This window comes from Nycticebus coucang, chromosome 9, assembly GCF_027406575.1.
Source record: "Nycticebus coucang isolate mNycCou1 chromosome 9, mNycCou1.pri, whole genome shotgun sequence".
Classification (NCBI taxonomy): Eukaryota; Metazoa; Chordata; class Mammalia; order Primates; family Lorisidae; genus Nycticebus; species Nycticebus coucang.
In genome coordinates this window covers 93776785-93790322 of record NC_069788.1, presented here as the reverse complement: position 1 = coordinate 93790322, position 13538 = coordinate 93776785, and the positions used below count along the sequence as shown (strand labels likewise).

Sequence of the window (13538 nt, the reverse complement as noted above, 5' to 3'; positions counted from 1 at the left end):
AATCAAGACATTCTACATTTATCAATATGTCTTCTGCCTCTCTAAGTAAATGTTACACCTTTGGCTGGGGTGGGGAGTGGAGGGAGTGGGATTCATGGGAGCTTCAGTTTTAGTTAGAACACCTGGTCCTGGACAGGCAATCCCTGAGGATGGATCCATGACTCCCAGCTTCGCAAACAACCAGCGACTGAGCACTGCTCGGGCTATACTACATTCAGCAGAAAGTCCAGTGGGGGCTCATTACCCCAACAATTTACTAATTAATTTGATGTAAAGGGCCTCAATGGAAGAGTTAGGACTTCAGTCTTCAAAGGAACACGGGGCTCCCAGGAAACAACACGACAAACACTGGTAGGGAGGTTTGTTGTGCAAACAGCACTGAACTGGGCAGTGGGAACATAAAACGTTATTCTAGAACAGTAAGATCCCACGAAGACAAACTCAGCAGAAGTCAGGGTAAAAAACATTTTTTTTGGAAAAACTGAAGTTGACAATTGCCCCATGGCATTGTATTAAGAGAAAAAGTCTATTTTAAGAAGTACATTAAAAACAACATGAGCAGTTTATAAACATTATCTTCCTATTCTATTTCATAAAACTGGGATTGTCATTAAAGTTCAGAACACTTAATATGCAGATAAAGAAAGTCAGAGTGTTTCTTGGTTTGAATGGTTTATTTAAATGATTACCTTGTGTCTGCCCAGCTTTGTGTGTGTGTGAGCTGAACGCACTGGACCAGCCATCCCAAAGACGAGCACATTAGAGAAAGCAGTTCTCTCTGGCAATGTTTCCCCTTAGGAGCTTTTGTTCAGCATATAACTGAGCATTTGGAACAAAGATGAGCCCTTATAAATCATGGATATAGAGATTAAATTTTCTGGCAATGCTGGCAGTAAAGTGAACATTAAATAAATGAGTGGGAGAAAACAAGGATGGACTCTCCTGGTGAGATCCCTATTTCGGTACCATTTAAGGACTTTACCAACCAGTGTTTCATTATAATACAGGGCATTATTTTTGTTATTGTTGTTGTTAATTGACAGGTTCTGGAACTCCCTAAAGTAGATTTAAAATATTTCAGTATTATTTAAAAACAGGATTAGACTAAAATACTGTTCAGTTTCTCTACACAGTTTCATAACATGAACCTTACATTTTCCTTCATTGCAAATGGAAAACAATTTAAAGCACCATTTCTCAAAATATGGTCTATAACCTAACTGGCGTTGGAATTGTTAGAATCTCGGAGGGGTGTGGGGGGGAGGCTACAGGGGGCAAAGTGGGCAAGCAGGTGGCAGCTTAGCATCCACCTTAGTGGGCAGTTTATAAATCCTGATTCCCAGGCCTCACCACAGACCTACTGAATCATAAACTCTGGAGGGTGGGGACCAGGGAGGCTGTTTAAAAAGTTCTCCCTGTGATTTTAATGCACAGTAAAGTTTGAGAATCACATATTTTGAGGTCCCATGGCCATTATCTTTAGAATACAGCCTTGAGTATTATATACGGGTGGAATTAATTTCTACATTAAACCCCCGCAAATTTTTATGATTAAATTATTACTTGCAAAAATGCCACAATTTGCCTTTTCTTCAATAGGATTAATTTTATGCATTTATATCAACTCCAGGAAAGCACAGAAGGACCCAAGAAGCAATATTCTAGAAAAGCTTCCATTTGTTCTGCTCAGAACAGGTTTCCTCTATTTCAAGGAGGAGGAGGAGGTTGGGACTGGGATGCCAATGCCTGCAATCTCAGGTTTCCTTCTGCCCAAAACAGCTTTCATATTTTCAAATTACCAAGATTTTCCCTCTGACAAGTTTGATGGAGTTTTCTATCCAGCTTATCAGTTAGGAAGATTATTAGAAAGTAAAACAGGCAAATGAAACAGGTCGAACAAGAAAGGAAAAACCATGTTTACAGAGAGAGGGTTCCCAGTGGTGGCCGCGGGGACCTGTGTCACGGAATGAATGGGCTCCAGGGGGCCATACAAAGGTTTCGGGTTTGGGATGAGAATGAAGATGAGAAGATACAAACAGGTGGAGAGGAGATTCGGTTCTTGAAAGAGAAGAGGAGGAGGACTCTGACACTAAACAAAAAAAAAAAAAAAAAAAAAAAAAAGATAAAGGCAAAAAAAAATTTAAGAATACAAAGAAAAAACAAACAAACAAACTAGCTTTTAATATATTCACATAAGCTGCAAAGAAAATGAGGTCATGTAATAGACAATTACTCCTCTACTGTCAACAGAATACAAGTGCTTTTCGAAGGAAACAAATTTGTTTTTCCACTGGTTATTTAATTGGTCTGCAACAACACCATGGAATAAAAATATCTCGGATTTACCTGGGCCCAGATTTGGCAGTGTGATCTACTAAAAATAACACATTTTTAATTTACAATATTCAGAATATTCTAGTGGAAGCTATTTGCTTTTCAATTGGAATGGGTTAGGACTTGACATTCATAGATTTGTCTTTTATAAGAAGCACTTATACATGTACAGCTTACTGGAAAACTAAGGTTTTCCAAGCTGTGGTGTACTGAGGTGCAGCACACAGCTGGAGCGTGCAGAGACTCCTTTCTGAGGTGGGGTATGGTCGTGTATGCTGGTTGGGCACTTTGGAAAGGAAGCTCATAGGGTTGCCTTCATGTCTTACAGCTGGAGAAATGTATAGCAACCGGGAGACCTCAGCAGCAATTAGAAATTCTCCCCCCCCTCCCCCAAAACGGATCAAACTTTGGAGCTAAAAGAACTATTCTGCTTTGGATAGGTATCCTTGGATAGGTAATATTGTTGTTCTGGGCCAGTTGTCTTTGTGGCCCAGTGGTTCAATTATTAGAGATAAATGCCCTTACCCCACATCCTGTTTTGAAGGCAAAAGGCAGAAAAAAAAATTTTTTCATCTCTATTTAAGGAACTACCAACCTATTCCAAAGAAAAGACAATGACTCATAGTTTCAAAGTAAAGACTGCCATTCCATTTGATTCCTCTTTCTCTCTGGCTGGGACCTTGTGTATGACAGAGGTGGGGGAAGGGAAGCCAGAGGTGATAAGTGTGTATCAAAGGGGAAATCATGTTCTGTATGGAGGGGGGAGTGTCTTTCATTAAATAAAACAAAATTCTACTCTATTAGCCACAGTGGATTTGGCCAGTCCAAAGCTTCTGGATGTGGGGTCTTCCTAATGTTATTCCAAGGTCTGCATATGGACAAGTTCAGAGGTGGGGAACTATACTGCAGTTAACCAACCACTTCCCAAATGAAGAGTATCAAACCTGTACTCCATCATGACCCAGGATGTATAATAATGGTATTATGGTTATATATTTTTAAAGCTTTTGTCTGTTATACACAGATCCTAAAATTTTAATAGACAAAATATGGTGTTAGGGATTTGCCTTAAAATACTCGGCACAAGCTAAGTGTAGGCAGGAGAGACAGATGAAACAAGAATACTAGCTGTTAAAGCTTGGTGGTGGGTAACAGGAATATTAGTATCTCCATTCCGGTCTACTTGAAATTTTTCCATAATAGACGTTTTAAAAAAGAAAAAGAAAACAAATTTAGTTCTGGGGAAAAAACCAAACCAAACCTATCCAAGAGGACTTGTGGCCTCACAAAGGAATCTGTTTTCACGGTGGGTGACTCTGGGCCCTGTGCCCCACACTTGGCATGACTGTGACGGTGGAAGCTCAACATGACTTTGGCTGTGTGCCCCCACCCATGCCAATGCTGCGTGGCTTTGCTTGTGCTGGATGCCCGCGCCCTTTAAAAGGGATTTAGAAAAGTAGTTAAGCATCAGGCATTGGATGGACCAGTGTTACTGATAAGCTGCCACCTGCCAGGGCTGGGTTCTCCCCAGCGATCTCTGATCTCAGGGTCACTTGTGTTTGATTTGGAACTATTCTGACCTCAGATAAATTCCTTTTCTCTGTGGCTCAGTTGTTCTTCTAGATGAGCTGTGCAACAGTGGATGTGCAAAACTAGCCAGGCTCCTGTAGCACCACATAAACTGAAAACTGCAGCAAAGGGAAGAGAAATCGCAAAGCTTATGCTGGGTGGATGAGAATCCAGAATATAAAATATATGGGTTTTAGAATACATGTACCTGTAGCTGTACGAAAGTATGAGAAAATTCTCTATGGACTGGTATAGAGACTTCTTCAGATGTGTAGTGAAGTAAAAAAAGGTCAAATGCTCAATAGCATACAGTGTGTGCCTTTTAGAACGGAGGACATGAGAAATAAAATACATGCTTATTTGCATGAAAAAACATGAGAAAGGTGAAACAAAGCTAATAAAAATGATTACCTTTAGGGAAAGAAAGATAGAGGGGTGGGGATGGAAGCAAAACTTCTCAATGGTAAGTTCTGAATTACTTTCAGCTTTTAAGTCATTGGACTTTATTAATCAAGATGAAGGCATCTTTTCCATTTTTAGGCAAACTTCCTAATTTTTAAGTCTCCTGGATTAACAGTGTCATTGTAGCATGTTTTACCTTCACTCACAAATAGTCTACAATAAAAAAGGCCTCCTAACATGGCCTTCTATTTTTCTGATTCCAGGTTAAATTGATTCCTCCTAACATGACCTTCTGATTCCTCCTAACATAACCTTACATTTCTCTGATTTGGTTAAATTGATAGTGGGCAAACCAACATTTTGTGGCCCTAGGGGCAGGGGCAGGGCCAATGGAAGGAAACTCGGAAGGATTCTGTGGATAATACAACAAAATGGTCATTGGCCTGTGCCTGAAAGGCTGTGGTTTCCTCACATTGTTCAGGAAGGGCGTAGGGACCAGTAGTCTGGGCTCCTGATACCCTGGGAGTGGCTGTGCTGACAGCACCAAGGAGACAGGAGAGGAGAAAGGGACCATGTCTGACCCGGGGGCAGAGATGTCCCCTAGGTTGTGCTACACAGACATGTCTCACCTATACATCACGGCATCTGAGACGGTTTAACCTGACAAGGGAGACTCCTACAGACTTTAGGGGAAATGTCCCAAGATGCAAAGGAGAAAATAAAGAACAAGGATCTCATTTATTTTCTGCCCCTATCAGTTTTCAATGTGATGTGGCATTAAAGTTTGGGGAGCTCTAGGGAAATTAAGGCCAGGATAGCTGGATGGAAAGGGGATTTGAATTTAGTATGACCGTCCTCACGGGACACCAAGGAGGGGGAAAGTGGGAAGACAGTCCCACAGATGCACCAGCTGTTTTGAATCAGACGGAACTGCTGCTGGTGAGTTCCACCTTCTCTTCTCTCCCTGTGTCCGAGCCTTCCCTTGAAGTGGATCTCCTGACAGCCTGACCTCTTCCCTATGTGACGGAGGTTAGACAGGTCCCTCTAGCAGGACTAGACTCACAAGGCAGAACTCTGCTGTGCTATTCTGGCCAGGGTCCCTGCTGGTTTATAGTGTAACCCCACAAATCCAGGGGGGTCAGGCCACTCCAGGGGGTGAGTTTTTCTATGGCTCAGTTAGTTTGCATTTTGAGCAGTGGCTGGAGGGCAGGTTAAACTGCACTACTTTATAATTTGTGTCACTTCCAATGCCCAACAATCTTTTGACTTAGAAGCCCAAGAGCCCTTGTATCAGACTTCTCAGGCTAACTTTAAATTCAGTTCTAGTGCAGAAAAGCAGCCTTGTGGACAGATGTGAGGGTGGGCTTGGGGAGGGCATCCCCTTGGCTCCCAGAGGCCCTGTGCTTCTATCCCACCTGGGGATAGGTTTTCCAGGGGATAAGCTCTGGCTGTGCATGACTCCGGGCTGTGCTCTGGCTTTTTGGAAAGGGTTCTGTTAGGAGCTGGGTGGGTCCTTTCATGAAGCATACCTAGACGGTGGTTAAGCCTTCCATAGTTCCCTGCAGGTGTGGGAGAAGCAACAGAAGCAGGTTCGATGCTCTAGAACTAACTCCGAGGCTCAAAGTAGAGTGCAGTTCATTCTGGACCGTGGGTTTGTCAATTCCCCCAGATTGCCCCTGAATAGTTAGTCAGTTCAGGTTAAGCCTCTCTAATCCAAAAAGCTGAAATTTGACATGCTCCCCCAAATCCAAAAATTTTTGAGCATGGACATAATGCCACAATGGAGAATTCTGTATCTGACCTCGTCGAACAGGTCACAATAAAAAATGCAACCAAAACTTTGTTTTATGCACAAAACTATTAAAAATATATAAAATTACCTTCAGGCTATGTTCATAAGGTGTACAGGAAACATAAATGAATTTCTTATTTAGACTTCGGTCCTATGCCCAAGCTATCTCATTATATGAAAATATTTCAAAATCTGAAATAATCTGAAATCCCACATCTGAAACACTTTGTCCCACGCACTTTAGATAAGGGACACTCAACCTGCATTACTGTTGGACTCACTTGTTTAGAGTTGTGGGAATTACAGAGCTATAGTTACCTCCCCGTGCTCAGGCAAATGCGGAACACGCAGACGAGAGGCTATAAATTTTTGTTCAGAGGCAATAAGGGGAACCTGATGGAGATGGAAACCACCTCATTTCAGGTTCACATTTTAAGCTCCAAGAGCAAGGAGGAAATAGATTTCAAAAAATTGCACTGGGAAAATTACTGCCCCCACAGCAAATAAACACTGGGAAAAGACACTAGAGAAAATGGGCCTCAATTGAGTGTCGAATCTATTCCTGAAGAATTTTTCCAACCCCAGGCCCCCCAGGCTCATCCCACTCCATTCAGGGCTGGGCCCCATGTTGTGACTCCATTTCATCCCCTCTGGCTTTTTATTCTCACCTGTCTCAGGATCGCTGAAGTCTGGCAAAGTAATTGTATTAAGCTGTCGTCTGTCAGCAATGGTTCTATCTAAGAGGCTGCTCCCACGTCCAGAATCACTGTAAAACACAGCTACAAATGTCAGTCATTTGAAAGGTGGGAAGAGGGAAGGTGACAGAATCAACCAGTGCAGACTCCTGAGTGCAATCAACACCTTTTGTGTGTTTTTGACGTTCTTCAGCATCTTTCCACACAGGAAGGAGGTGCCCTGCTTGCTGGTGCGCCCTGGGCTGGGATTCCTTTCAGTGTGCAGGATCATCAACACAGCTTAAGCCACAACCACAGACCCTTAGCCTCTTTTGTGTCATCATAAGATACAAAATGAAAACTTCAACCCCGGTTCTCCAGCCACCTCAGAGGGGGAAGCTGACTGGCATCCTGGGCTGTGAAGTCTTAGAACTGGAGTCCATGAACACACCTTCCCGGCAGAGTTGTCTTTATGGACAACACTCTATCTACACCCAAGAAAATCACCTGGGACATTCTTTTTTTTTTTTTTTTTTTTGAGACAGAGTCTCATTCTGTTGCCCTGGCTATGTCATGGTGTCACAGCTCCCAGCAACCTCAAACTCTCAAGAGATCCTCTCACCTCAGCCTGCTGAGTAGCTGGGACTACAGGCGCCCACCATGATGCCTGGCTAGTTTTTCTATTTTTAGTAGAGACAGGGTCTTGCTCTTGCTCAGGCTGGTCTCAAATTCCTGCGCTCAAGGAATCCACCCACCTCGGCCTCTCAGAGTACAAAGATTACAAGCATGAGCCATTGTGCCTGGCCATGTGGGGCATTCTAAAAAGCACTGACACCTAGGTTTCATTCCAGACTAAATGAATCAGAACTCCTGAGGCAATTAATATTTTTCAAAGCTCCACAGGTGGTTCTTAGGTTCAGTTGCCAGACTCAAGGGCCCCTGGCCCCTTTTCTGCGGGTAATCACAGTTATGGCCTCATTGGGGTCCCCAGAACAAGCTTTGGCTAAATTGCCTGGTTAACATTCTTATTTAATTGATGCAGAAAAGGAGGTGTGAGGTGACCCCAGGTCCTGCCCACGTTCCTAAGCTGGAGAAGGCTGGCCAGCAGGGATGCAAAGGGACTAGGAGAGAACACCGCAGGCTTGGGTGCCAGCCTCCCGACCACCATTCCTACCAGCTTCCTGCACCGCCCACCTTTACTGATTCCCCCTCTCCAGCTTGTGCCTACAGAACAGACGTGGCACCATTCATTTGGCAATGTCGTGTGGGAGGCCACATCAAGGCTACCTGGGAACGAAACAGTTAAGGGATCTTAGCTAATGTGGATTATTTTTTATTCAAAGAAGCTTGTAAGTAAACATTATTGCTTTTTCCCTCTACTATGATATTATATCAAAGCATCTCCAAAAAGAATAACATCTGTCTCATGAGGTTTGAACTCCAATGCTTTTCTTTGGATCTATTTTCTTTCCCACTCTGGCGCCTTTAAAAGAGTCATTTTTTTGTTATTATTAAGAAGTTCAAATTCTACAATAAAGGGACACGATTTCCTTCCTCTATGCAGCTGTTGCTAAAAGCAGTACAAACAAGATTTGGTATGAAACTTAATATCATTTACAGGCTGCAATTTCCACGTCCAGTGATGCAGTTAAAGAAATCCACAGGAAACAGAAGGAAACTTCCCTCAGGATAGACTATTTGTCAGCCTATACTTATTACATCATCTCATACATGTTTTTTGGAAACAGCCCTTCTAATTACTTCCACAACTGAGAAATAATAAATGTCTCTGAGCAGAAAATAGCATAAAAGTACATGTAAATTTTCATTAACCACAATACTGACTGAATACTTCAGCACTGGTCTGTGTCGCATTTTTAACATAAATATTAAAAGGGGTTAATAGTCTGAATATTGCAATGGCTCTCCACTTCCAAGTTTTTCAGAAGACTTTGTCTCAAATACAGTGAGCTGATGACATATTTTTCATCACCCTGGTACTGACACTGCAGAGGAAGGCTGTGACTGGGTTTCTTTAGACCAAGTCTGAGGTTTGTTTCAGTCATCATCTGCTAGGTTCCCATCTTGCCAAGTTTCAGAGCACAGGCTTGGCTGCCACGTGTAATGCTCTGGGTCTGGGTTCTCATCCGACACCTGTCACTAACGAGGATGCCTTGGGGCAAGGCCACTGTCTCTGTGCCTTGGTAAATTTCCTGCTCAGAAGAAGATGAGGGTGGTCCTATACAGAACTGTGTAGGGATGAAATGAAGCCACGTGGATGGAACATTCTGAAAAGTTACTGCTTCTCTGCATATGCCGGGTGTCTGTAAATACAGACCTACAAACAGACATCTGGGCAACATGGCTGGCCAATTCCTCAGACAATTCATCCCTACGCTTGCGGTGCGATTGTAGGAGGTCCGGGGAGGCTGAGTGAAGGATCTCCCATTCTAGAAGTTAGAAACTCCAACTAAAATCACAGTCATAATCTGTGAACCTCACCCGCTGGACAGCATGGCACCATTTCCCTCCACTAGCTGAGGAACTACATTCAGTTTCGTTCCTTAGTTTGCCTTCCGTAGTTCCTTTTGAAAACAGTGGATAAGCAACAATTAACATTGAATATGGAGAAGCTTTGTTTCTACATTCAATGGTTTTCTCTGTAAAAATAATTAGGTTGTGACTGACTGAGATTCACTGCATGTTTTGAGCAATTTCTAGTTCTTCATTTACACAGTACAGAGTCTTAACCAGTTGAGATTTGCCTTTGCTCTGACCCATAGAATGTGGGAGAAGGGGGTAAGAGGAGGCTTACCCGAGTCTCCTTCATTTCTCACTCTGGCCGTCTCTCTCACGGAAGCTGGAAAGTCACCTTCCTGTCTCTCTCTGGGACACTGTCTGCTCAGGCACCTCCTGTGGACCACCACTCCCTTCTCACAGCCTCCCCTCCTCTCTGCCTGGCCCATGGGCTCCCAGGAGCACCTTCCAAGGAGGATGGCAGGAAGGGAGAGGAAACCATGCCTCGTCAGTTGTGCTAGCAAAGGGAGAGGGAATTGGAAGGAACCCCAAATTCGTGGTACATAAGCTGGAGATATGTAGACATACATAGCTAGGGAATTGTGTTCCCCTTTAGGACTTAAAATTCAGAGTAAACTGTAATGACAGTTAAAGTTATTCTGGAAATTGGAAGCTTCTCTCGGAAATCCTCTATCCTAGACAGCCATATAGAGGTTAAGCATAAGCAGGGTGGCAGTGGTGACAGACTAGGAGTCAGGCCCTTGGGGTTCTTATCACAGCTCTGCCTCTCCCCAGCTCCTGGAATAGTGCATGCCACACAATAAATATTGGATCTTAGAGGGGGCCTTGGATAGGAAACCAGAGCAGAGGCAGATGGGAGAGGAACTCCTGGTTTTCTCCTGGCCTCTGAAACCTCGATTATAAGAATCAAAGCAAATTGCCAATATTATATTCCTGAGCCTCAATTTTCTCATCAGTAAAATGAGTACAATATCACATGCTCTTTGCCCATTTATGGAGCTGCTTCAAAGATGAACAAGTTGCTTCAGATGAAATGAGAATATTCTCTAAAAAGAAAAGCTCCACCAAAATGCTGGTGACTGCTAGCATGAAACGGGATCAATGACTTCCAACCGAGGTTAGAGCCAAGAAAGTCTGTGTGTGTGTGTGAATGTCTGTGCCTACGCGTGTGCACCCGTGCATTTAACCTAACTATTATTTGTTGGTAATTGATTAAAAAGGACTTCTTCCACTCATTTGGAGATGTCAACACATGGCCACCTGATGGAGATGGCTCAAGTGGCAGTGATGAGAGAGGAAAGAAGTGATTAACAGTCAAAAAAAAAGAAAGAAAAGAAACAACACTGTTTGTCAACTGAAGAGAGGCAGCATGCTGTCATGGAGAGGGTTTTGATGTTAGACAGACCAGGGGTTTGAATCACTGCTCTGCTATTTATTTAATTGGAAAAGCATAGGGAAGTTATTAAGGCTCCTTTAGCTTTGATTTTATTTTCTATGAAACAGAAATAACAGTAGCCATCTCCCAAGGCTAACACGGGACTGAAGATAACACATTGTGGCCCAGCCTCGTACACTGCTGGCACAGAGAAGTTTCAATAAATGTGGTCACATTCAGCTCAGGCAGCCTGCTGGGACCTTCTGGTGAGATTCTGGTCAGAATTCACACAATTGTGAGTGGCCAAGTCAATATCCACAAAAACTGAGGCAGCTTTACACTTCACAAAGAGAGGCCCCAACACACGAGACAGATTTCTAACCTACATGCCGCAAAACTGCAGACTGAGGGAAATATAATCCAGGCTTCTGAAATGACAAAGATCTTGCCAAATGTATGCTCAAGAGAGTGCCACCCACCATTTTGCTCACAACCAGAGCTGTATTCTCCAACTGCAGGTGGAACACTATTTGCAAGTTTTCTAATGCTCAGTTCAGTGACTAGCTCATAGTGTTATTTTTCCTATAAAGCAAAAATAAAAAAGAGGGAATGAGTCGCTGAGAATATGAAGCTAGGGTCTATTCTCAATTTGGCCACTCACTCCTATTACTGCCCACGTCTTCCTCTGCCTTCCTCCGGGTGGATCTGGAAGGGGGTGGGGAAGCCTGGGGAACTGGCAGGTGGAGCGCAGGGCCCATCACCACTGAGTTTGCTCACAAATACGCGTGCTCCGAGCCAGGAAGTCAGCACCGCCCTACCCCAGGTAGAAACCAACCATTTCCTGCCAAAATGCTTTCTGCCTGTTGTTACTTTATTTTTAAGGAAGGATGCTTCTCAGGCACTTGCTCATACAATTCTACGTTCTTCTAAAAGCTCCTGTGCCCTCCAGACTCCAGGCCACTCTCCACAGTGGCCTTCATCTGGACAGCTGCGAGACGAGCCGTCCCTTGGCAAGACACAGCCCTTCCTTCTTTGTGCATTATTCTGTTGCCAGGGTCACTTCTTACCCGAGCAGACTGGGGAGGATGTCTAAATTTGCACAATGGTAAGGGCTACAGTAGAAACATTTATTTATATCACAGAGAAAATAAAGTAAAAAAAAAAAAAAAACCTACAGGAAGCTCCTTAATGAGGGGCTGCTCAATTCACCACTGCTCCCTCAAGGTTTCAGGGGCAGCTGGAGGGAGCAACTCCCAGTGACCTCAGGGGCCTCATCCACCATCCCCTACCCTGACCCAGACTCTCTCTGCCTGGAGCCAGGGATCCTCCCTGCTCAGCCCTAAACGATCCCTCAGGAAATGGAGGAAGTATGGACATAGCCCAGGCATTTGGTTAAGTATTTTTAAAAAGCTTTCCAATTCTGCTATTTTTTTCTCCTCACATTCAATATTCTTGGTTGCTAAGTGGGAGGAAATGTGGGGAGGTGGGAGAGGTGTGGAGAGCTGAGGGAAAATTGGCAACATGGAAACTGATGAATTTATCTTCTCGTTTCTAAAGGGGATACAGGCAAAGGAGTGCGCTCCAGCACTGAAACGCCAGCTCGGGGGGTGCCTCCTGAGAGCCAGGTCAAGTAGTAAAGTCTCTCCCCCAAATCCTCATGCTTCTCATAGGCCAGGAGTAGGGACTGTGAGGGGAGATAAATATGGACATTTTCTACTTTTGCTTATAGACTTAAAAAAAAATTAAAATGATCTTTATTTTCAGAACCACAAAAAGGAAGCGGCACCTCGGCAGCACAGTGCCCTGCCACAGCGGTGGTTATGGAAGGGCCTCTCTCTACGCTGTGTGCCCCCGGGGTCCTGGGGCTGCCTGCGGGGCGGGGCACGGGGCGGGCCGGGCTGCAGGTGGCTCTTCCTTCTAAGCTGTGCTGCCCACAGAGCCTGGGGTCACAAGTCTGCCCGTCAGTTCCTAAGATGCCACCTCCTTGACAGGAACCTACCTTCCACCTCTGCTCCACTGCCTCCACAACACCCGGCCCCCCCTTCCCTCCCTGCTGGCCTCTGCCACCAGCCCACTGACCGCCTGCCTCACCCTTCCTACTCATTTACAATCGAATCACACAACTGGGGGCTCCTGACTTTTAAGAGGATAACATGGGCGGCCCGTATGCCTTGCTGTGGACTTGAGAAATACTCCGAGTATATGGGAAGTTGTGTGAATTCACTTGAATCATTAGGTCTCTGTTCATTTAATTACTTCCTTCACTTAGTAACCTAAACAGGAAAAATTGGGCAGGACTTGGAAATGGGCAAAGAGGTTGTTGGGTGTGCCAATGGAATGCTGGGGGTTGACTTTCTTGGATTAGCTGACTCTGCCGGGATGGGCACCCCTGACTGGCTTCCTATTGACCAGCAGCTAATCTATAGCTCTGCACGGGCAGAAGCTGACCTGTAGGAGACAGACAGCAAGGCAAACGCATCGTGTCTAGTAGGGATGTGGCTGACTTCCACCCTGTAGAAAAGATAACCTCAAACAGTATGTTTCATTGCCTCACAGGATAACCCTCTTGCCTTTATCTGCAGATTCATTCCAGCATTCCTGCTTAAACGTATCTGTTTTCAGATTTTTCTTTGAACTGGTCTTATCATTTTACTGGTTCCTTCCTTAGCTAATGAGGTAAATAGCATCTTTGACATGTGTTTATTTTATAGTTGTATGAGTCATAATTGTAACTTTTTGAAAATTACACTTGATCGTGCTAATCTTGATTTCTCCTTTCCTTGGTGGGATGCAGCCTGTTGTCTATGCAGGTCTTTTAAATATTATTGCAAGGACCCCATCTGGAATACAAAAT

At 44.1% G+C, this 13538-nt stretch overlaps 1 protein-coding gene across 6 annotated transcripts in view; it reads right to left on the bottom strand.

The window, feature by feature from the left end:
• Positions 1–13538, bottom strand: part of TTC7B (tetratricopeptide repeat domain 7B) — a 265477-nt gene that overhangs the window by 56090 nt on the left and 195849 nt on the right. For 4 of the 6 annotated variants that reach the window (XM_053601954.1, XM_053601955.1, XM_053601956.1 and 1 more), the window contains 2 exons: positions 6766–6863; positions 1922–2089 (listed from right to left, as the gene is read on the bottom strand). In XM_053601954.1, coding sequence (XP_053457929.1) covers positions 1922–2089; positions 6766–6863 — 266 coding nt within the window. The remainder of the gene's footprint in view (positions 1–1921; positions 2090–6765; positions 6864–13538) is intronic. The other 2 variants (XM_053601957.1, XM_053601958.1) reach the window with 1 other exon arrangement.